Source organism: Salvelinus namaycush, chromosome 19 (genome assembly GCF_016432855.1).
Source record: "Salvelinus namaycush isolate Seneca chromosome 19, SaNama_1.0, whole genome shotgun sequence".
Classification (NCBI taxonomy): domain Eukaryota; kingdom Metazoa; phylum Chordata; class Actinopteri; order Salmoniformes; family Salmonidae; genus Salvelinus; species Salvelinus namaycush.
In genome coordinates, this window is record NC_052325.1 from 621652 (window position 1) to 647024 (window position 25373).

General features: G+C 46.4%; 1 protein-coding gene across 1 annotated transcript in view; it reads right to left on the reverse strand.

Annotated features, from left to right (window-relative positions):
- LOC120064508 (alsin-like) overlaps window positions 1–25373 on the reverse strand; it is an 89781-nt gene that overhangs the window by 8331 nt on the left and 56077 nt on the right. The window contains exons 15-19 of the mRNA XM_039015124.1: window positions 15504–15580; window positions 13585–13651; window positions 13276–13448; window positions 12871–12936; window positions 12677–12775 (exon numbers count right to left, since the gene is read on the reverse strand). Coding sequence (XP_038871052.1) covers window positions 12677–12775; window positions 12871–12936; window positions 13276–13448; window positions 13585–13651; window positions 15504–15580 — 482 coding nt within the window. The remainder of the gene's footprint in view (window positions 1–12676; window positions 12776–12870; window positions 12937–13275; window positions 13449–13584; window positions 13652–15503; window positions 15581–25373) is intronic.

Genomic DNA, 25373 nt, shown 5'->3' on the forward strand with positions numbered 1-25373 from the left:
CCCTTTTGTCTCCCTTTTCGATAAGGAACTGTGTGCACTTCTGTTGTTGTTGTTTAGGTGTTGGTCGTACCTCGGGCAGCGTGGTGGCCGACAGACTTTATCTCTACAGTCTCCTGACTGTATGTTGTCTGGCGTGGCCTCCCATGAACTCATGCACGCCCTGGGCTTCGTGCACGAACATTCCCGCATCGACCGCGACAACTATGTCACTGTCCTGTGGGAGAACATTTGGAAGGGTGAGACAGACAGGTGGTTGACACTATGGTTTGTGGTCATTTTAATGTCCGTTCAGTATATATTCAACCAACTGATATGTGTTGTCCATCAACAGATCGCGTACGGAACTTTGAGAAGTTCAAAACCAACTCTCTGGACGTTCCCTATGACTACGACTCCATCATGCACTTTGGAATGTATGTAGCTAGGACACACACACAGACACACACACACACACACACACACACACACACACACACACACACCACACACACACACACACACACACACACACACACACACACACACACACACACACACACACACACACACACACACACACACACAAACACACACACACACACACACACACACACACACACACACACACACACACTATTATCAGATGGAATGTGAATAAAGTCTTACGATGGCGTTTGTGTAAATGCAGGTATTCCTATTCAGAAGATGGAGATCCTACCATCAAACCTAAGAGGACGAACCAGAAAACTCATCTGGGGCAGAGGACCGGTCTCAGTCAACTGGACAAAATTAAGATTAACATTCTCTACAAATGTGGTTGGTAGCTAACAATATTTCCTTCACATTTCTTAGGCAAAGCTCTTTTTTTAAATTAGGTATTATTTTGTATTAATTTCCTCCCATTTTGTATTTTGTTTTTGAAAGGTTGTCAATATAGAACAAATGTATGATCACTAGATGTGTCTTCTCTCCCTCTCTCTACTCTCCCTCTCCCTCTCTCTACTCTCTCTCTCTCTCCCTCTCTCTACTCTGTCTCTCACTCTCTCTCTCTACTCTCTCTCTCACACTCTCTCTCTGCCCTCTCTCTACCCCTCTCCATCTCCCTCTCCCTCTCTCTACCCCTCTCCCTCTCCCTCTCTCTACCCTTCTCCATCTCCCTCTCCCTCCCTCTCTCTACTCTCCCTCTCCCTCTCTCTACTCTCTCTCACTCTCTCTACTCTCTCTCTACTCTCTCTCTCTCTCTCTCTCTCTACTCTCTCTCTCACTCTCTCTACTCTCTCTCTCTCACTCTCTCTCTCTACTCTCTCTCTCTCACTCTCTCTCTCTACTCTCTCTCTACTCTCTCTCTACTCTCTCTCTCACTCTCTCTCTCACTCTCTCTCTCTACTCTCTCTCTCTACTCTCTCTCTCCCTCTCTCTACTCTCTCTCTCACTCTCTCTCTCTCACTCTCTCTCTCTACTCTCTCTCACTCTCTCTCTCTTCTCTCTCCCTCTCCCTCTCTCTACTCTCTCTCTCTACTCTCTCTCCCTCTCTCTCTCTCTCTCCCTCGCTCCCTCGCTCTCTCTCTCTCTCTCTCTCTCTCTCTCTCCTTCTCTCTCTCTCTCTCTCTCTCTTATTCTCTCGCTCTATCGCTCTCCCTCTCTCTCTCTCTCGCTCTACTCTCTCTCTCTCTCTCTCTCTCTCTCTCTCTCTCTCTCTCTCTCCGCTCTCCCTCTCTCTCCTCTCTCTACTCTCTCTCTCTCTCTACTCTCTCTCTCTACTCTCTCTCTCTACTCTCTCTCTCTCACTCTCTCTCTCTCTCTCTCTCTCTCTCTCTCTTTTGACAGAAACCCTGGAGGATTAGAACAATCAAACAGTGAAACCTATAATCCACTGAATACAATCACTGGTGTCAGATAATGGGAGCATTTAAATAAAGATTGATTGACAACTTAGTTGCAGTTGCTCTTCTGTATTTCTGTGTAAACACATCACGTGTTGTTGCATCACACAAGTCTGAGAAATGACTGTTTACCTGTTTTAATATGTCTGTTCTGGGGCAACAAACACCTTTGGGTGGCTCATCTCTGAAAGTGCTGAATGTCCCGTGTAAAAGTATGGGGTAGAGCTGGAGGATGTTGTTAAGGGTCATCAATGGATTAGATGTTAATGTCATAGGACGACACGAGGGACAACGTTCTAGCGCACTATGATTCATCCTGTAACATCAGAACATGTAACCAATCAGTGCAGACCTCAGGAGGTGAGGGGGAGGAGTTAGTCTATATAGGTGTGGAGTTAGGACCAGTATCTGGATCAGAGACCAGTCTGGCCCAAGGACATGAAACTAATGATCTCTGTAGGAATCATCTTGGGCATGATGACCCATACCTCCGCTCTAGCTATCCAGGTAAGTGCTGCATTTAGTTTAGAAGGAATCTTTACCGTAGAGGTCCTCTCTCAGGTAATACTTTCTGAAATGTACATTTCTCCCACAGAATTCATCAGTGATACAAGACATGAAACGGTTGAAAAGAGGAAACTCGGGTAAATTGTTTAAATATTTTCATTAACATGATTTTGTATTTGGTAATGTGGAACATATTTTTTCCAAATATATGTTAACACACTTCTACTGTCTGTTTATAATAGAGGTGCTTAGGGGTCCAGAAGAAATGAATGCAATGGACAGGATCCTGAGGACCAATGGGAGTAAGTATTGTATTCTTTGCTTAGTTTGGGGTAGGAGTTTACAGGGAAGGAGAGATACTGTGTTTGGAGATGGAGAGATATACTGTGTTTGGAGAGAGATATACTGTGTTTGGAGATGGAGAGATATACTGTGTTTGGAGATGGAGAGATATACTGTGTTTGGAGATGGAGAGATATACTGTGTTTGGAGAGAGATATACTGTGTTTGGAGAGAGATATACTGTGTTTGGAGAGAGATATACTGTGTTTGGAGTTGGAGAGATATACTGTGTTTGGAGATGGAGAGATATACTGTGTTTGGAGAGAGATATACTGTGTTTGGAGATGGAGAGATATACTGTGTTTGGAGATGGAGAGATATACTGTGTTTGGAGATGGAGAGATATACTGTGTTTGGAGATGGAGAGATATACTGTGTTTGGAGAGAGATATACTGTGTTTGGGGATGGAGAGATATACTGTGTTTGGAGATGGAGAGATATACTGTGTTTGGAGATGGAGAGATATACTGTGTTTGGAGAGAGATATACTGTGTTTGGAGAGAGATATACTGTGTTTGGAGAGCATGAACACAGTAACTCACTGTAGTATATACAGGTGAACACAGTAACTCACTGTAGTATATACAGGTGAACACAGTAACTCCCTGTAGTATCTACAGGTGAACACAGTAACCCCCTGTAGTATATACAGGTGAACACAGTAACTCCCTGTAGTATCTACAGGTGAACACAGTAACTCCCTGTAGTATCTACAGGTGAACACAGTAACTCCCTGTAGTATCTACAGGTGAACACAGTAACCCCCTGTAGTATCTACAGGTGAACACAGTAACCCCCTGTAGTATCTACAGGTGAACACAGTAACTCCCTGTAGTATCTACAGGTGAACACAGTAACTCCCTGTAGTATCTACAGGTGAACACAGTAACCCCCTGTAGTATCTACAGGTGAACACAGTAACCCCCTGTAGTATCTACAGGTGAACACAGTAACTCCCTGTAGTATATACAGGTGAACACAGTAACTCCCTGTAGTATATACAGGTGAACACAGTAACCCCCTGTAGTATCTACAGGTGAACACAGTAACCCCCTGTAGTATATACAGGTGAACACAGTAACCCCCTGTAGTATCTACAGGTGAACACAGTAACCCCCTGTAGTATATACAGGTGAACACAGTAACCCCCTGTAGTATATACAGGTGAACACAGTAACCCCCTGTAGTATCTACAGGTGAACACAGTAACTCCCTGTAGTATATACAGGTGAACACAGTAACTCCCTGTAGTATATACAGGTGAACACAGTAACTCCCTGTAGTATCTACAGGTGAACACAGTAACTCCCTGTAGTATCTACAGGTGAACACAGTAACTCACTGTAGTATATACAGGTGAACACAGTAACTCCCTGTAGTATCTACAGGTGAACACAGTAACTCACTGTAGTATATACAGGTGAACACAGTAACCCACTGTAGTATCTACAGGTGAACACAGTAACTCCCTGTAGTATCTACAGGTGAACACAGTAACTCCCTGTAGTATCTACAGGTGAACACAGTAACTCACTGTAGTATATACAGGTGAACACAGTAACTCCCTGTAGTATATACAGGTGAACACAGTAACTCCCTGTAGTATATACAGGTGAACACAGTAACTCCCTGTAGTATATACAGGTGAACACAGTAACTCCCTGTAGTATATACAGGTGAACACAGTAACTCCCTGTAGTATATACAGGTGAACACAGTAACTCCCTGTAGTATATACAGGTGAACACAGTAACTCCCTGTAGTATATACAGGTGAACACAGTAACTCCCTGTAGTATATACAGGTGAACACAGTAACTCCCTGTAGTATCTACAGGTGAACACAGTAACTCCCTGTAGTATCTACAGGTGAACAGTAACTCCCTGTAGTATCTACAGGTGAACACAGTAACTCCCTGTAGTATCTACAGGTGAACACAGTAACTCCCTGTAGTATCTACAGGTGAACACAGTAACTCCCTGTAGTATCTACAGGTGAACACAGTAACTCACTGTAGTATATACAGGTGAACACAGTAACTCCCTGTAGTATATACAGGTGAACACAGTAACCCCCTGTAGTATATACAGGTGAACACAGTAACTCCCTGTAGTATTTACAGGTGAACACAGTAACTCCCTGTAGTATATACAGGTGAACACAGTAACTCCCTGTAGTATATACAGGTGAACACAGTAACTCCCTGTAGTATATACAGGTGAACACAGTAACTCCCTGTAGTATCTACAGGTGAACACAGTAACTTACTGTAGTATCTACAGGTGAACACAGTAACCCCCTGTAGTATATACAGGTGAACACAGTAACTCCCTGTAGTATATACAGGTGAACACAGTAACTCACTGTAGTATCTACAGGTGAACACAGTAACTCACTGTAGTATATACAGGTGAACACAGTAACTCCCTGTAGTATATACAGGTGAACACAGTAACTCCCTGTAGTATATACAGGTGAACACAGTAACCCCCTGTAGTATATACAGGTGAACACAGTAACTCCCTGTAGTATATACAGGTGAACACAGTAACCCCCTGTAGTATATACAGGTGAACACAGTAACCCCCTGTAGTATATACAGGTGAACACAGTAACCCCCTGTAGTATATACAGGTGAACACAGTAACTCCCTGTAGTATATACAGGTGAACACAGTAACTCCCTGTAGTATCTACAGGTGAACACAGTAACTCCCTGTAGTATCTACAGGTGAACATTAACCCCCTATAGTATCTACAGGTGAACACAGTAACTCACTGTAGTATATACAGGTGAACACAGTAACTCCCTGTAGTATCTACAGGTGAACACAGTAACTCCCTGTAGTATATACAGGTGAACACAGTAACCCCCTGTAGTATATACAGGTGAACACAGTAACCCCCTGTAGTATATACAGGTGAACACAGTAACTCACTGTAGTATATACAGGTGAACACAGTAACTCCCTGTAGTATATACAGGTGAACACAGTAACTCCCTGTAGTATATACAGGTGAACACAGTAACTCCCTGTAGTATATACAGGTGAACACAGTAACTCCCTGTAGTATATACAGGTGAACACAGTAACTCCCTGTAGTATATACAGGTGAACACAGTAACTCCCTGTAGTATATACAGGTGAACACAGTAACTCCCTGTAGTATATACAGGTGAACACAGTAACTCCCTGTAGTATCTACAGGTGAACACAGTAACTCCCTGTAGTATCTACAGGTGAACAGTAACTCCCTGTAGTATCTACAGGTGAACACAGTAACTCCCTGTAGTATATACAGGTGAACACAGTAACTCCCTGTAGTATCTACAGGTGAACACAGTAACTCCCTGTAGTATATACAGGTGAACACAGTAACTCCCTGTAGTATCTACAGGTGAACACAGTAACTCCCTGTAGTATCTACAGGTGAACACAGTAACTCACTGTAGTATATACAGGTGAACACAGTAACTCCCTGTAGTATATACAGGTGAACACAGTAACCCCCTGTAGTATATACAGGTGAACACAGTAACTCCCTGTAGTATTTACAGGTGAACACAGTAACTCCCTGTAGTATATACAGGTGAACACAGTAACTCCCTGTAGTATATACAGGTGAACACAGTAACTCCCTGTAGTATATACAGGTGAACACAGTAACTCCCTGTAGTATCTACAGGTGAACACAGTAACTTACTGTAGTATCTACAGGTGAACACAGTAACCCCCTGTAGTATATACAGGTGAACACAGTAACTCCCTGTAGTATATACAGGTGAACACAGTAACTCACTGTAGTATCTACAGGTGAACACAGTAACTCACTGTAGTATATACAGGTGAACACAGTAACTCCCTGTAGTATATACAGGTGAACACAGTAACTCCCTGTAGTATATACAGGTGAACACAGTAACCCCCTGTAGTATATACAGGTGAACACAGTAACTCCCTGTAGTATATACAGGTGAACACAGTAACCCCCTGTAGTATATACAGGTGAACACAGTAACCCCCTGTAGTATATACAGGTGAACACAGTAACCCCCTGTAGTATATACAGGTGAACACAGTAACTCCCTGTAGTATCTACAGGTGAACACAGTAACTCCCTGTAGTATCTACAGGTGAACACAGTAACTCCCTGTAGTATCTACAGGTGAACATTAACCCCCTATAGTATCTACAGGTGAACACAGTAACTCACTGTAGTATATACAGGTGAACACAGTAACTCCCTGTAGTATATACAGGTGAACACAGTAACTCCCTGTAGTATCTACAGGTGAACACAGTAACTCCCTGTAGTATATACAGGTGAACACAGTAACTCCCTGTAGTATATACAGGTGAACACAGTAACCCCCTGTAGTATATACAGGTGAACACAGTAACCCACTGTAGTATATACAGGTGAACACAGTAACTCACTGTAGTATATACAGGTGAACACAGTAACTCCCTGTAGTATATACAGGTGAACACAGTAACTCCCTGTAGTATATACAGGTGAACACAGTAACCCCCTGTAGTATCTACAGGTGAACACAGTAACTCCCTGTAGTATATACAGGTGAACACAGTAACTCCCTGTAGTATATACAGGTGAACACAGTAACTCCCTGTAGTATATACAGGTGAACACAGTAACTCCCTGTAGTATATACAGGTGAACACAGTAACTCCCTGTAGTATCTACAGGTGAACACAGTAACTCCCTGTAGTATCTACAGGTGAACACAGTAACTCACTGTAGTATATACAGGTGAACACAGTAACCCCCTGTAGTATATACAGGTGAACACAGTAACTCCCTGTAGTATATACAGGTGAACACAGTAACTCCCTGTAGTATATACAGGTGAACACAGTAACTCCCTGTAGTATATACAGGTGAACACAGTAACTCCCTGTAGTATATACAGGTGAACACAGTAACCCACTGTAGTATATACAGGTGAACACAGTAACTCCCTGTAGTATATACAGGTGAACACAGTAACTCCCTGTAGTATCTACAGGTGAACACAGTAACTCCCTGTAGTATATACAGGTGAACACAGTAACTCCCTGTAGTATATACAGGTGAACACAGTAACTCCCTGTAGTATATACAGGTGAACACAGTAACTCCCTGTAGTATATACAGGTGAACACAGTAACTCCCTGTAGTATATACAGGTGAACACAGTAACTCACTGTAGTATATACAGGTGAACACAGTAACTCACTGTAGTATATACAGGTGAACACAGTAACTCACTGTAGTATATACAGGTGAACACAGTAACTCACTGTAGTATATACAGGTGAACACAGTAACTCACTGTAGTATATACAGGTGAACACAGTAACTCACTGTAGTATATACAGGTGAACACAGTAACTCACTGTAGTATATACAGGTGAACACAGTAACTCACTGTAGTATATACAGGTGAACACAGTAACTCCCTGTAGTATATACAGGTGAACACAGTAACTCCCTGTAGTATATACAGGTGAACACAGTAACTCACTGTAGTATATACAGGTGAACACAGTAACTCACTGTAGTATATACAGGTGAACACAGTAACTCCCTGTAGTATCTACAGGTGAACACAGTAACTCCCTGTAGTATCTACAGGTGAACACAGTAACTCCCTGTAGTATATACAGGTGAACACAGTAACCCCCTGTAGTATATACAGGTGAACACAGTAACTCCCTGTAGTATATACAGGTGAACACAGTAACTCCCTGTAGTATATACAGGTGAACACAGTAACCCCCTGTAGTATATACAGGTGAACACAGTAACTCCCTGTAGTATATACAGGTGAACACAGTAACCCCCTGTAGTATATACAGGTGAACACAGTAACCCCCTGTAGTATCTACAGGTGAACACCGTAACCCCCTGTAGTATATACAGGTGAACACAGTAACTCCCTGTAGTATTTACAGGTGAACACAGTAACTCCCTGTAGTATATACAGGTGAACACAGTAACTCCCTGTAGTATATACAGGTGAACACAGTAACTCCCTGTAGTATATACAAGTGAACACAGTAACTCACTGTAGTATCTACAGGTGAACACAGTAACTCCCTGTAGTATCTACAGGTGAACACAGTAACTCACTGTAGTATATACAGGTGAACACAGTAACTCCCTGTAGTATATACAGGTGAACACAGTAACTCCCTGTAGTATATACAGGTGAACACAGTAACTCCCTGTAGTATATACAGGTGAACACAGTAACTCCCTGTAGTATATACAGGTGAACACAGTAACCCACTGTAGTATATACAGGTGAACACAGTAACTCCCTGTAGTATCTACAGGTGAACACAGTAACTCCCTGTAGTATCTACAGGTGAACACAGTAACTCCCTGTAGTATCTACAGGTGAACACAGTAACTCCCTGTAGTATATACAGGTGAACACAGTAACTCCCTGTAGTATATACAGGTGAACACAGTAACTCCCTGTAGTATATACAGGTGAACACAGTAACTCACTGTAGTATATACAGGTGAACACAGTAACTCACTGTAGTATATACAGGTGAACACAGTAACTCACTGTAGTATATACAGGTGAACACAGTAACTCACTGTAGTATATACAGGTGAACACAGTAACTCACTGTAGTATATACAGGTGAACACAGTAACTCACTGTAGTATATACAGGTGAACACAGTAACCCCCTGTAGTATATACAGGTGAACACAGTAACTCCCTGTAGTATATACAGGTGAACACAGTAACCCACTGTAGTATATACAGGTGAACACAGTAACTCCCTGTAGTATCTACAGGTGAACACAGTAACTCCCTGTAGTATCTACAGGTGAACACAGTAACTCCCTGTAGTATCTACAGGTGAACACAGTAACTCCCTGTAGTATATACAGGTGAACACAGTAACCCCCTGTAGTATATACAGGTGAACACAGTAACTCCCTGTAGTATCTACAGGTGAACACAGTAACCCCCTGTAGTATATACAGGTGAACACAGTAACCCCCTGTAGTATATACAGGTGAACACAGTAACTCCCTGTAGTATATACAGGTGAACAGTAACTCCCTGTAGTATCTACAGGTGAACACAGTAACTCACTGTAGTATATACAGGTGAACACAGTAACTCCCTGTAGTATCTACAGGTGAACACAGTAACTCCCTGTAGTATCTACAGGTGAACAGTAACTCACTGTAGTATATACAGGTGAACACAGTAACTCCCTGTAGTATATACAGGTGAACACAGTAACTCCCTGTAGTATATACAGGTGAACACAGTAACTCCCTGTAGTATATACAGGTGAACACAGTAACTCCCTGTAGTATCTACAGGTGAACACAGTAACTCCCTGTAGTATCTACAGGTGAACACAGTAACTCCCTGTAGTATATACAGGTGAACACAGTAACTCCCTGTAGTATATACAGGTGAACACAGTAACTCACTGTAGTATATACAGGTGAACACAGTAACTCCCTGTAGTATCTACAGGTGAACACAGTAACCCCCTGTAGTATATACAGGTGAACACAGTAACTCCCTGTAGTATCTACAGGTGAACACAGTAACTCCCTGTAGTATATACAGGTGAACACAGTAACCCCCTGTAGTATCTACAGGTGAACACAGTAACTCCCTGTAGTATCTACAGGTGAACACAGTAACTCCCTGTAGTATCTACAGGTGAACACAGTAACTCACTGTAGTATATACAGGTGAACACAGTAACTCACTGTAGTATATACAGGTGAACACAGTAACTCCCTGTAGTATATACAGGTGAACACAGTAACTCCCTGTAGTATCTACAGGTGAACACAGTAACTCACTGTAGTATATACAGGTGAACACAGTAACTCACTGTAGTATATACAGGTGAACACAGTAACTCCCTGTAGTATATACAGGTGAACACAGTAACTCACTGTAGTATATACAGGTGAACACAGTAACTCACTGTAGTATATACAGGTGAACACAGTAACTCCCTGTAGTATATACAGGTGAACACAGTAACTCACTGTAGTATATACAGGTGAACACAGTAACTCACTGTAGTATATACAGGTGAACACAGTAACTCACTGTAGTATCTACAGGTGAACACAGTAACTCCCTGTAGTATATACAGGTGAACACAGTAACTCACTGTAGTATATACAGGTGAACACAGTAACTCACTGTAGTATCTACAGGTGAACACAGTAACCCCCTGTAGTATATACAGGTGAACACAGTAACTCCCTGTAGTATCTACAGGTGAACACAGTAACTCCCTGTAGTATATACAGGTGAACACAGTAACTCCCTGTAGTATCTACAGGTGAACACAGTAACCCCCTGTAGTATATACAGGTGAACAGTAACCCCCTGTAGTATATACAGGTGAACACAGTAACCCCCTGTAGTATATACAGGTGAACACAGTAACCCCCTGTAGTATCTACAGGTGAACACAGTAACTCCCTGTAGTATCTACAGGTGAACACAGTAACTCCCTGTAGTATCTACAGGTGAACACAGTAACCCCCTGTAGTATATACAGGTGAACAGTAACCCCCTGTAGTATATACAGGTGAACACAGTAACTCCCTGTAGTATATACAGGTGAACACAGTAACCCCCTGTAGTATATACAGGTGAACACAGTAACTCACTGTAGTATATACAGGTGAACACAGTAACCCCCTGTAGTATCTACAGGTGAACACAGTAACTCCCTGTAGTATCTACAGGTGAACACAGTAACTCCCTGTAGTATCTACAGGTGAACACAGTAACCCCCTGTAGTATATACAGGTGAACAGTAACCCCCTGTAGTATATACAGGTGAACACAGTAACTCCCTGTAGTATATACAGGTGAACACAGTAACCCCCTGTAGTATATACAGGTGAACACAGTAACTCCCTGTAGTATATACAGGTGAACACAGTAACTCCCTGTAGTATATACAGGTGAACACAGTAACCCCCTGTAGTATATACAGGTGAACACAGTAACTCACTGTAGTATATACAGGTGAACACAGTAACCCACTGTAGTATATACAGGTGAACACAGTAACTTACTGTAGTATATACAGGTGAACACAGTAACCCACTGTAGTATATACAGGTGAACACAGTAACTCCCTGTAGTATCTACAGGTGAACACAGTAACTCCCTGTAGTATATACAGGTGAACACAGTAACTCACTGTAGTATCTACAGGTGAACACAGTAACTCACTGTAGTATATACAGGTGAACACAGTAACTCCCTGTAGTATCTACAGGTGAACACAGTAACTCCCTGTAGTATCTACAGGTGAACACAGTAACTCCCTGTAGTATCTACAGGTGAACACAGTAACTCCCTGTAGTATCTACAGGTGAACACAGTAACTCCCTGTAGTATCTACAGGTGAACACAGTAACTCCCTGTAGTATCTACAGGTGAACACAGTAACTCCCTGTAGTATCTACAGGTGAACACAGTAACTCCCTGTAGTATCTACAGGTGAACACAGTAACCCCCTGTAGTATCTACAGGTGAACACAGTAACTCCCTGTAGTATCTACAGGTGAACACAGTAACTCCCTGTAGTATCTACAGGTGAACACAGTAACTCCCTGTAGTATCTACAGGTGAACACAGTAACTCCCTGTAGTATCTACAGGTGAACACAGTAACTCCCTGTAGTATCTACAGGTGAACACAGTAACTCACTGTAGTATATACAGGTGAACACAGTAACTCACTGTAGTATATACAGGTGAACACAGTAACTCCCTGTAGTATATACAGGTGAACACAGTAACTCACTGTAGTATATACAGGTGAACACAGTAACTCCCTGTAGTATCTACAGGTGAACACAGTAACTCCCTGTAGTATATACAGGTGAACACAGTAACTCCCTGTAGTATATACAGGTGAACACAGTAACTCACTTGTACGTCCCAAAGCCATGCATCTTCCCATCTCTCCAGTGGCCCTGGTACCGAGCACTCTTGTTGAGGAGCTTGTTTGGCATTATACAGTCTCCATAGCTACAGGCACAAGAGACGAACACAGTGGTTACAACAGAACAACATCTGCCTGGTTGAACCACTCTGAACTCTGCATTAGCCAGGCTAACACTGACCCGTCCTCCAGTCCTTGTTTAAAGGTCCCCGTAAACTTTCTGCCATCTGGCCATTTCATGGTCCCTCTGTTCGAAAAGGAAGAAGACAATCTTTCAATACAGAAAAAACGGTGTACTTTGGCCTCATTATACAATAATGCAGAATTGTATGTTAAGGATAGACCTACTAGAAAGTGTAAATAATCTAGCTAATACAAACGCTTGGTCTTAGAACACCTTCTTCAGTTCCCTTTTTTCACTAAAGTTTTCTGTATAGTTCTCTGTAAAGTTCTCTGTAAAGTTTTCTGTAAAGTCTCCTGTAAAGTTTCCTGTAAAGTTCTCTGTAATGTTTTCTGTAAAGTTTCCTGTAAAGTTCTCTGTAACGTTTTCTGTAAAGTTCTAAACCCGTCCCTCCCTTAGACTCACTTGCCGTGGGGCTTGCCAGACAGCCAGCGGCCTGAGTAGGAGGCATCCTTCAGACGGAGGTCTTTGTAGAAGATGTAGGAGGCGGTACGAGAGACAGCGGGGACCCCAGGACCGCTCCCTTCTCCGGTCAACACCGCCTCCACAGCCTGGTTAATAGCCCTTAGCCACTTAGCCTGGAGGGACAGAGAGACACAGTGGTATATCATCAACCTCAAGAGTCAAAGACAGCTGTGGTTATGCTGATGTGGATATACTGGGAAAATTAGGATTATGAGGTGTGTTAACCAGACACTGGTCTGAGAGCTGTACCTTCTCCTGAGGTGAGGATGCTAGCAGAGTGAAGCTGTCCTCTGGAGTTGTCACCTTAATTCCATACCTGGGGGCAGAAGAATGACAACGTTAAATAATAGAGTAGGAGATTTAAAAATAAGCTTTCTGGGGTGATGGTCGGATTCGCGTTTATCCTTGAAGGAATGAGCGTTACACCGAGGCCTGTACTCTGGAGCAGGATCGATTTGGAGATGGAGGGTCCGTCATGGTCTGGGGCGTTGTGTCACAGCATCATCGGACTGAGCTTGTTGTCATTTCAGGCAATCTCAACGCTGTGCGTTACAGGGAAGACATCCTCCTCCCTCATGTGGTACCCTTCCTGCAGGCTCATCCTGACATGACCCTCCAGCATGACAATGCCACCAGCCATAGTGCTCGTTCTGTGCGTGATTTCCTGCAAAACATCTGCCATTGCCAGCGAAGAGCCCAGATCTGTTGGATTGGAGGGTGAGGGCTAGGGCCATTCCCCCCAGAAGTGTCCAGGAACTTGCAGGTGCCTTGGTGGAAGAGTGGGGTAACATCTCACAGCAAGAACTGACAAATCTGGTGCAGTCCATGAGGAGGAGATGCACTGTGGTACTTAATGCAGCTGGTGGCCACACCAGATACTGACTGTTACTTTTGATTTTGTTTTTGTTCAGGGACACATTATTCCATTTCTGTTAGTCACATGTCTGTGGAGCTTGTTCAGTTTATGTCTGACAGGCTGACTACACCGCTCACGTCGCATGCGCGAGCGTTGCAAAATAAAAGTAGAAATCTATATTATTGAATTATTGCACCCACACTGCTTGCGCGCGCCAACGAGCTTCTGCATTTCCAAGGGCTAAAATAGAAGTCAGTTCTATTTCTGACGCTGATCGCACTGCAAGTCCTGCCTCTCCCATCTCCTCATTGGTTTATAGAAGCAGGTACCCACGTGCCATCTCCTCATTGGTTTATAGAAGCAAGTACCCACGTGCCATCTCCTCATTGGTTATACCCACGTGGGTGACTGAAAGACGAACGAGGTCAGTGGCGGTAATGCACCTAATTTATGAAAGTTGCCAATCGCAATATAAAGTCAAGAGAAGAAAAAGCCTGGAAGGAAGAGAGATGACTAGAAACGATTCGGTTGACCGTTTTATGTGTGGATTAATTGTCGGAGTAGAGGACCTTGTGCATTTCAGGTAAAATAACAACTCAATGTTTATATCCCAGAACAAATTAGCTAGCAACAGCAAGCTAGCTAAATAGGACAAATTAGCTAGCAACAGCAAGCTAGCTAAATAGGACAAATTAGCTAGCTAGTGCAAGCTAGCTAAATAGGACAAATTAGCTAGCAACAGCAAGCTAGCTAAATAGGACAAATTAGCTAGCAACAGCAAGCTAGCTAAATAGGACAAATTAGCTAGCAACAGCAAGCTAGCTAAATAGGACAAATTAGCTAGCTAGTGCAAGCTGGCTAGCTAAATTGCCATAAATGATTAATGCTTTTCGACCTGTCCCCAAATGAATGTAATTGGTTCAGAATTTGTTTTGATATTTTAACCTGCGTGTCGTGATCGCGTTTGGTGTGGGGGGAACAAAATACATGTATGCACGATGGCGCGCACGCACAGCCGGTTTGGGTTCCGTGTCAGTCGTTGAATCTTATGTTCATACAAATATTTACACATGTTAAGTTTGCTGAAAATAAACGCAGTTGACAGTGAGAGGACGTTTCTTTTTTTGCTGAGTTTACATTAGTTATTGATTAGTCTGGTAACACCAGATTAGTCTGGTGTTACCAGACCTCAACACCATATTCTACCTTGCTAGAAAAGGCTAGTTGGTTACCTCAACACCATATTCTACCTTGCTAGAAAAGGCTAGTTGGTTATTGGTTGACAGAAGGATAGCAGGTAGACTAAACTTACAGGTTGCTGTTGGCAGTGATGTCAGTGATTGGTTCCACCCAGAGAGTGGCCAGGGAGTAGACATGATGAGATGAGAACTGCAGGGAGACACAACAGTGATGTCAGTGATTGGTTCCACCCAGAGAGTGGCCAGGGAGTAGACATGATGAGATGAGAACTGGAGGGAGACACAACAGTGATGTCACAGTGCAGTGGATTTCTATGTTTCACTTGTTTCAAACAAACAAGCAGATCAAGCGGAATTCAAGCAGAACAAGTCACCACAGCTCCAACAGAGAGAGCAGTAGCATATAGCAGTCACCACAGCTCCAACAGAGAGAGCAGTAGCCTATAGCAGTCACCACAGCTCCAACAGAGAGAGCAGTAGCCTATAGCAGTCACCACAGCTCCAACAGAGAGAGCGGTAGCCTATAGCAGTCACCACAGCTCCAACAGAGAGAGCAGTAGCCTATAGCAGTCACCACAGCTCCAACAGAGAGAGCGGTAGCCTATAGCAGTCACCACAGCTCCAACAGAGAGAGCGGTAGCCTATAGCAGTCACCACAGCTCCAACAGAGAGAGCGGTAGCCTATAGCAGTCACCACAGCTCCAACAGAGAGAGCAGTAGCCTATAGCAGTCACCACAGGTCCAACAGAGAGAGCAGTAGCCTATAGCAGTCACCACAGCTCCAACAGAGAGAGCAGTAGCCTATAGCAGTCACCACAGCTCCAACAGAGAGAGCAGTAGCCTATAGCGGTCACCATAGCTCCAACAGAGAGAGCGGTAGCCTATAGCAGTCACCACAGGTCCAACAGAGAGAGCAGTAGCCTATAGCAGTCACCACAGGTCCAACCGAGAGAGCGGTAGCCTATAGCAGTCACCACAGCTCCAACAGAGAGAGCAGTAGCATATAGCAGTCACCACAGGTCCAACAGAGAGAGCGGTAGCCTATAGCAGTCACCACAGGTCCAACAGAGAGAGCGGTAGCCTATAGCAGTCACCACAGGTCCAACAGAGAGAGCGGTAGCCTATAGCAGTCACCACAGGTCCAACAGAGAGAGCGGTAGCCTATAGCAGTCACCACAGGTCCAACAGAGAGAGCGGTAGCCTATAGCAGTCACCACAGCTCCAACAGAGAGAGCGGTAGCCTATAGCAGTCACCACAGCTCCAACAGAGAGAGCGGCAGCCTATAGCAGTTACCACAGCTCCAACAGAGAGAGCGGTAGCCTATAGCAGTCACCACAGCTCCAACAGAGAGAGCGGTAGCCTATAGCAGTCACCACAGCTCCAACAGAGAGAGCGGTAGCCTATAGCAGTCACCACAGCTCCAACAGAGAGAGCGGTAGCCTATAGCAGTCACCACAGCTCCAACAGAGAGAGCGGTAGCCTATAGCAGTCACCACAGCTCCAACAGAGAGAGCGGTAGCCTATAGCAGTCACCACAGCTCCAACAGAGAGAGCGGTAACCTATAGCAGTCACCACAGCTCCAACAGAGAGAGAGGTAGCCTATAGCAGTCACCACAGCTCCAACAGAGAGAGCGGTAGCCTATAGCAGTCACCACAGCTCCAACAGAGAGAGCAGTAGCCTATAGCAGTCACCACAGCTCCAACAGAGAGAGCGGTAGCCTATAGCAGTCACCACAGCTCCAACAGAGAGAGCGGTAGCCTATAGCAGTCACCACAGCTCCAACAGAGAGAGCGGTAACCTATAGCAGTCACCACAGCTCCAACAGAGAGAGAGGTAGCCTATAGCAGTCACCACAGCTCCAACAGAGAGAGCGGTAGCCTATAGCAGTCACCACAGCTCCAACAGAGAGAGCGGTAGCCTATAGCAGTCACCACAGGTCCAACAGAGAGAGCGGTAGCCTATAGCAGTCACCACAGGTCCAACAGAGAGAGCAGTAGCCTATAGCAGTCACCACAGGTCCAACAGAGAGAGCAGTAGCCTATAGCAGTCACCACAGCTCCAACAGAGAGAGCGGTAGCCTATAGCAGTCACCACAGCTCCAACAGAGAGAGCAGTAGCCTATAGCAGTCACCACAGCTCCAACAGAGAGAGCAGTAGCCTATAGCAGTCACCACAGCTCCAACAGAGAGAGCGGTAGCCTATAGCAGTCACCACAGCTCCAACAGAGAGAGCGGTAGCCTATAGCAGTCACCACAGCTCCAACAGAGAGAGCAGTAGCCTATAGCAGTCACCACAGCTCCAACAGAGAGAGCAGTAGCCTATAGCAGTCACCACAGCTCCAACAGAGAGAGCGGTAGCCTATAGCAGTCACCACAGCTCCAACAGAGAGAGCGGTAGCCTATAGCAGTCACCACAGCTCCAACAGAGAGAGCAGTAGCCTATAGCAGTCACCACAGGTCCAACAGAGAGAGCGGTAGCCTATAGCAGTCACCACAGCTCCAACAGAGAGAGCAGTAGCCTATAGCGGTCACCACAGCTCCAACAGAGAGAGCAGTAGCCTATAGCAGTCACCACAGCTCCAACAGAGAGACCAGTAGCCTATAGCAGTCACCACAGCTCCAACAGAGAGAGCAGTAGCCTATAGCAGTCACCACAGGTCCAACAGAGAGAGCGGTAGCCTATAGCAGTCACCACAGGTCCAACAGAGAGAGCGGTAGCCTATAGCAGTCACCACAGGTCCAACAGAGAGAGCGGTAGCCTATAGCAGTCACCACAGGTCCAACAGAGAGAGCAGTAGCCTATAGCAGTCACCACAGGTCCAACAGAGAGAGCGGTAGCCTATAGCAGTCACCACAGCTCCAACAGAGAGAGCAGTAGCCTATAGCAGTCACCACAGGTCCAACAGAGAGAGCGGTAGCCTATAGCAGTCACCACAGGTCCAACAGAGAGAGCGGTAGCCTATAGCAGTCACCACAGCTCCAACAGAGAGACCAGTAGCCTATAGCAGTCACCACAGCTCCAACAGAGAGAGCAGTAGCCTATAGCAGTCACCACAGGTCCAACAGAGAGAGCGGTAGCCTATAGCAGTCACCACAGGTCCAACAGAGAGAGCGGTAGCCTATAGCAGTCACCACAGGTCCAACAGAGAGAGCGGTAGCCTATAGCAGTCACCACAGGTCCAACAGAGAGAGCGGTAGCCTATAGCAGTCACCACAGGTCCAACAGAGAGAGCAGTAGCCTATAGCAGTCACCACAGGTCCAACAGAGAGAGCGGTAGCCTATAGCAGTCACCACAGCTCCAACAGAGAGAGCAGTAGCCTATAGCAGTCACCACAGGTCCAACAGAGAGAGCGGTAGCCTATAGCAGTCACCACAGGTCCAACAGAGAGAGCGGTAGCCTATAGCAGTCACCACAGCTCCAACAGAGAGACCAGTAGCCTATAGCAGTCACCACAGGTCCAACAGAGAGAGCGGTAGCCTATAGCAGTCACCACAGGTCCAACAGAGAGAGCGGTAGCCTATAGCAGTCACCACAGGTCCAACAGAGAGAGCGGTAGCCTATAGCAGTCACCACAGGTCCAACAGAGAGAGCGGTAGCCTATAGCAGTCACCACAGGTCCAACAGAGAGAGCGGTAGCCTATAGCAGTCACCACAGCTCCAACAGAGAGAGCGGTAGCCTATAGCAGTCACCACAGCTCCAACAGAGAGAGCAGTAGCCTATAGCAGTCACCACAGGTCCAACAGAGAGAGCGGTAGCCTATAGCAGTCACCACAGCTCCAACAGAGAGAGCAGTAGCCTATAGCGGTCACCACAGCTCCAACAGAGAGAGCAGTAGCCTATAGCAGTCACCACAGCTCCAACAGAGAGAGCAGTAGCCTATAGCAGTCACCACAGCTCCAACAGAGAGAGCAGTAGCCTATAGCAGTCACCACAGGTCCAACAGAGAGAGCGGTAGCCTATAGCAGTCACCACAGGTCCAACAGAGAGAGCGGTAGCCTATAGCAGTCACCACAGGTCCAACAGAGAGAGCGGTAGCCTATAGCAGTCACCACAGGTCCAACAGAGAGAGCAGTAGCCTATAGCAGTCACCACAGGTCCAACAGAGAGAGCGGTAGCCTATAGCAGTCACCACAGCTCCAACAGAGAGAGCAGTAGCCTATAGCAGTCACCACAGGTCCAACAGAGAGAGCGGTAGCCTATAGCAGTCACCACAGGTCCAACAGAGAGAGCGGTAGCCTATAGCAGTCACCACAGCTCCAACAGAGAGACCAGTAGCCTATAGCAGTCACCACAGGTCCAACAGAGAGAGCGGTAGCCTATAGCAGTCACCACAGGTCCAACAGAGAGAGCGGTAGCCTATAGCAGTCACCACAGGTCCAACAGAGAGAGCGGTAGCCTATAGCAGTCACCACAGGTCCAACAGAGAGAGCGGTAGCCTATAGCAGTCACCACAGGTCCAACAGAGAGAGCGGTAGCCTATAGCAGTCACCACAGGTCCAACAGAGAGAGCGGTAGCCTATAGCAGTCACCACAGGTCCAACAGAGAGAGCAGTAGCCTATAGCAGTCACCACAGGTCCAACAGAGAGAGCGGTAGCCTATAGCAGTCACCACAGCTCCAACAGAGAGAGCAGTAGCCTATAGCGGTCACCACAGCTCCAACAGAGAGAGCAGTAGCCTATAGCAGTCACCACAGGTCCAACAGAGAGAGCGGTAGCCTATAGCAGTCACCACAGGTCCAACAGAGAGAGCGGTAGCCTATAGCAGTCACCACAGCTCCAACAGAGGCAATTCATCAACTATCAAAACAATAAACCAGAATAAAGGACAACAGTGTTCATTGAAAAGGACCTTCTCAAAGGAGAGTGGTGCAATGTGACAGCCAGGTTACAGCAGGGTCACATTAACACTGTAAGTCACTACCGATAAGGATCTGTGCTGTGTAAATACAACAGGAGGACAAAGCCTGAGCTGGTGCAAAGCTCCTAACTAAGGCCATTGTTCCACAATCACACCCAAAACAGACATACAGGCAGCCAAGGACAGCCCCTGGCCTGGGAGTCTCAGTTCAGTAGCTTGGGAAATGTATGACAAGCTTTCTAAAGCCAAGCCATAAGGACCCAGGAAATACAGTACCTGGACAGGTTAAATCCCAAGACAACAGCAGACAGTGTATACTTACAAAGCTCTTAGAGGGGATGGTACCCTGACGGAATAAAGACACAATATCAGCCTTATAGAATCAAATCTTACCAACTCTTTCATTGGTTTCAATAGTCCCTTACCAACTCTTTCATTGGTTTCAATATTTCCTTACCAGCTATTTCATTGGTTTCAATGGCTGTTTAGTAAAGGCCTTTGCGGACTGTATGATTTTAGCCATCTTATGCCACGATTTTACCGTCCCAGACAATAATCCCCAGTTAAGTGAGACAGGGTCTAGGTCTGCTGATTCAGTACCACTACGTCTTGGCTGGTTCAGTGAGACAGGGTCTAGGTCTGCTGATTCAGTACCACTATGTCTTGGCTGGTTCAGTGTAACAGGGTCTAGGTCTGCTGATTCAGTACCACTACGTCTTGGCTGGTTCAGTGAGACAGGGTCTAGGTCTGCTGATTCAGTACCACTACGTCTTGGCTGGTTCAGTGTAACAGGGTCTAGGTCTGCTGATTCAGTACCACTACGTCTTGGCTGGTTCAGTGTAACAGGGTCTAGGTCTGCTGGTTCAGTACCACTACGTCTTGGCTAGTTCAGTGTAACAGGGTCTAGGTCTGCTGGTTCAGTACCACTACGTCTTGGCTGGTTCAGTGTAACAGGGTCTAGGTCTGCTGATTCAGTACCACTACGTCTTGGCTGGTTCAGTGTAACAGGGTCTAGGTCTGCTGATTCAGTACCACTACGTCTTGGCTGGTTCAGTGTGACAGGGTCTAGGTCTGCTGATTCAGTACCACTACGTCTTGGCTGGTTCAGTGTAACAGGGTCTAGGTCTGCTGATTCAGTACCACTACGTCTTGGCTGGTTCAGTGAGACAGGGTCTAGGTCTGCTGGTTCAGTACCACTACGTCTTGGCTGGTTCAGTGTAACAGGGTTTAGGTCTGATGATTCAGTACCACTACGTCTTGGCTCCTCGTTCAGTGAGACAGGGTCTAGGTCTGCTGGTTCAGTACCACTACGTCTTGGCTGGTTCAGTGTGACAGGGTCTAGGTCTGCTGATTCAGTACCACTACGTCTTGGCTGGTTCAGTGTGACAGGGTCTAGGTCTGCTGGTTCAGTACCACTACGTCTTGGCTGGTTCAGTGTGACAGGGTCTAGGTCGGCTGATTCAGTACCACTACGTCTAGGCTGGTTCAGTGAGACAGGGTCTAGGTCTGCTGGTTCAGTACCACTACGTCTTGGCTGGTTCAGTGAGACAGGGTCTAGGTCTGCTGGTTCAGTACCACTACGTCTTGGCTGGTTCAGTGTGACAGGGTCTAGGTCTGCTGGTTCAGTACCACTACGTCTTGGCTGGTTCAGTGAGACAGGGTCTAGGTCTGCTGGTTCAGTACCACTACGTCTTGGTCTGCTGGTTCAGTACCACTACGTCTTGGCTGGTTCAGTGTGACAGGGTCTAGGTCTGCTGGTTCAGTACCACTACGTCTTGGCTCCTCGTTCAGTGAGACAGGGTCTAGGTCTGCTGGTTCAGTACCACTACGTCTTGGCTGGTTCAGTGTAACAGGGTTTAGGTCTGATGATTCAGTACCACTACGTCTTGGCTCCTCGTTCAGTGAGACAGGGTCTAGGTCTGCTGATTCAGTACCACTACGTCTTGGCTGGTTCAGTGTAACAGGGTCTAGGTCTGCTGATTCAGTACCACTACGTCTTGGCTGGTTCAGTGTGACAGGGTCTAGGTCTGCTGATTCAGTACCACTACGTCTTGGCTGGTTCAGTGAGACAGGGTCTAGGTCTGCTGATTCAGTACCACTACGTCTTGGCTGGTTCAGTGAGACAGGGTTTAGGTCTGATGATTCAGTACCACTACGTCTTGGCTCCTCGTTCAGTGAGACAGGGTCTAGGTCTGCTGGTTCAGTACCACTACGTCTTGGCTGGTTCAGTGTAACAGGGTCTAGGTCTGATGATTCAGTACCACTACGTCTTGGCTCCTCGTTCAGTGAGACAGGGTCTAGGTCTGCTGATTCAGTACCACTACGTCTTGGCTGGTTCAGTGTAACAGGGTCTAGGTCTGATGATTCAGTACCACTACGTCTTGGCTGGTTCAGTGTAACAGGGTCTAGGTCTGCTGGTTCAGTACCACTACGTCTTGGCTGGTTCAGTGTAACAGGGTCTAGGTCTGCTGATTCAGTACCACTACGTCTTGGCTCCTCGTTCAGTGAGACAGGGTCTAGGTCTGCTGATTCAGTACCACTACGTCTTGGCTGGTTCAGTGTGACAGGGTCTAGGTCTGCTGACTCAGTACCACTACGTCTTGGCTGGTTCAGTGTAACAGGGTCTAGGTCTGCTGACTCAGTACCACTACGTCTTGGCTGGTTCAGTGTAACAGGGTCTAGGTCTGCTGACTCAGTACCACTACGTCTTGGCTGGTTCAGTGTGACAGGGTTTAGGTCTGCTGATTCAGTACCACTACGTCTTGGCTGGTTCAGTGTAACAGGGTCTAGGTCTGCTGATTCAGTACCACTACGTCTTGGCTGGTTCAGTGTGACAGGGTCTAGGTCTGATGATTCAGTACCACTACGTCTTGGCTGGTTCAGTGTGACAGGGTCTAGGTCTGATGATTCAGTACCACTACGTCTTGGCTGGTTCAGTGTGACAGGGTCTAGGTCTGATGATTCAGTACCACTACGTCTTGGCTGGTTCAGTGTAACAGGGTCTAGGTCTGATGATTCAGTACCACTACGTCTTGGCTGGTTCAGTGTGACAGGGTCTAGGTCTGATGATTCAGTACCACTACGTCTTGGCTGGTTCAGTGTGACAGGGTCTAGGTCTGCTGAGTCAGTACCACTACGTCTTGGCTGGTTCAGTGTGACAGGGTCTAGGTCTGATGATTCAGTACCACTACGTCTTGGCTCCTCGTTCAGTGAGACAGGGTCTAGGTCTGATGATTCAGTACCACTACGTCTTGGCTCCTCGTTCAGTGAGACAGGGTCTAGGTCTGCTGATTCAGTACCACTACGTCTTGGCTGGTTCAGTGAGACAGGGTTTAGGTCTGATGATTCAGTACCACTACGTCTTGGCTCCTCGTTCAGTGAGACAGGGTCTAGGTCTGCTGATTCAGTACCACTACGTCTTGGCTGGTTCAGTGTAACAGGGTCTAGGTCTGATGATTCAGTACCACTACGTCTTGGCTCCTCGTTCAGTGAGACAGGGTCTAGGTCTGCTGATTCAGTACCACTACGTCTTGGCTGGTTCAGTGTAACAGGGTCTAGGTCTGCTGAGTCAGTACCACTACGTCTTGGCTGGTTCAGTGTGACAGGGTCTAGGTCTGCTGGTTCAGTACCACTACGTCTTGGCTGGTTCAGTGTGACAGGGTCTAGGTCTGCTGATTCAGTACCACTACGTCTTGGCTCCTCGTTCAGTGTGACAGGGTCTAGGTCTGCTGGTTCAGTACCACTACGTCTTGGCTGGTTCAGTGTGACAGGGTCTAGGTCTGCTGGTTCAGTACCACTACGTCTTGGCTGGTTCAGTGTAACAGGGTCTAGGTCTGATGATTCAGTACCACTACGTCTTGGCTGGTTCAGTGTGACAGGGTCTAGGTCTGATGATTCAGTACCACTACGTCTTGGCTGGTTCAGTGTGACAGGGTCTAGGTCTGCTGGTTCAGTACCACTACGTCTTGGCTGGTTCAGTGTAACAGGGTCTAGGTCTGATGATTCAGTACCACTACGTCTTGGCTGGTTCAGTGTGACAGGGTCTAGGTCTGCTGATTCAGTACCACTACGTCTTGGCTGGTTCAGTGTGACAGGGTCTAGGTCTGCTGGTTCAGTACCACTACGTCTTGGCTGGTTCAGTGTGACAGGGTCTAGGTCTGATGATTCAGTACCACTACGTCTTGGCTGGTTCAGTGTAACAGGGTCTAGGTCTGCTGAGTCAGTACCACTACGTCTTGGCTGGTTCAGTGTGACAGGGTCTAGGTCTGCTGGTTCAGTACCACTACGTCTTGGCTGGTTCAGTGTGACAGGGTTTAGGTCTGCTGAGTCAGTACCACTACGTCTTGGCTCCTCGTTCAGTGTGACAGGGTCTAGGTCTGCTGGTTCAGTACCACTACGTCTTGGCTGGTTCAGTGTGACAGGGTCTAGGTCTGCTGATTCAGTACCACTACGTCTTGGCTGGTTCAGTGTAACAGGGTCTAGGTCTGCTGGATTCAGTACCACTACGTCTTGGCTGGTTCAGTGTGACAGGGTCTAGGTCTGCTGATTCAGTACCACTACGTCTTGGCTGGTTCAGTGTGACAGGGTCTAGGTCTGCTGGTTCAGTACCACTACGTCTTGGCTGGTTCAGTGTAACAGGGTCTAGGTCTGATGATTCAGTACCACTACGTCTTGGCTGGTTCAGTGTGACAGGGTCTAGGTCTGCTGATTCAGTACCACTACGTCTTGGCTGGTTCAGTGTGACAGGGTCTAGGTCTGCTGGTTCAGTACCACTACGTCTTGGCTGGTTCAGTGTGACAGGGTCTAGGTCTGCTGGTTCAGTACCACTACGTCTTGGCTGGTTCAGTGTGACAGGGTCTAGGTCTGCTGATTCAGTACCACTACGTCTTGGCTGGTTCAGTGTGACAGGGTCTAGGTCTGATGATTCAGTACCACTACGTCTTGGCTGGTTCAGTGTGACAGGGTCTAGGTCTGCTGGTTCAGTACCACTACGTCTTGGCTGGTTCAGTGTGACAGGGTCTAGGTCTGCTGGTTCAGTACCACTACGTCTTGGCTGGTTCAGTGTGACAGGGTCTAGGTCTGCTGGTTCAGTACCACTACGTCTTGGCTGGTTCAGTGTG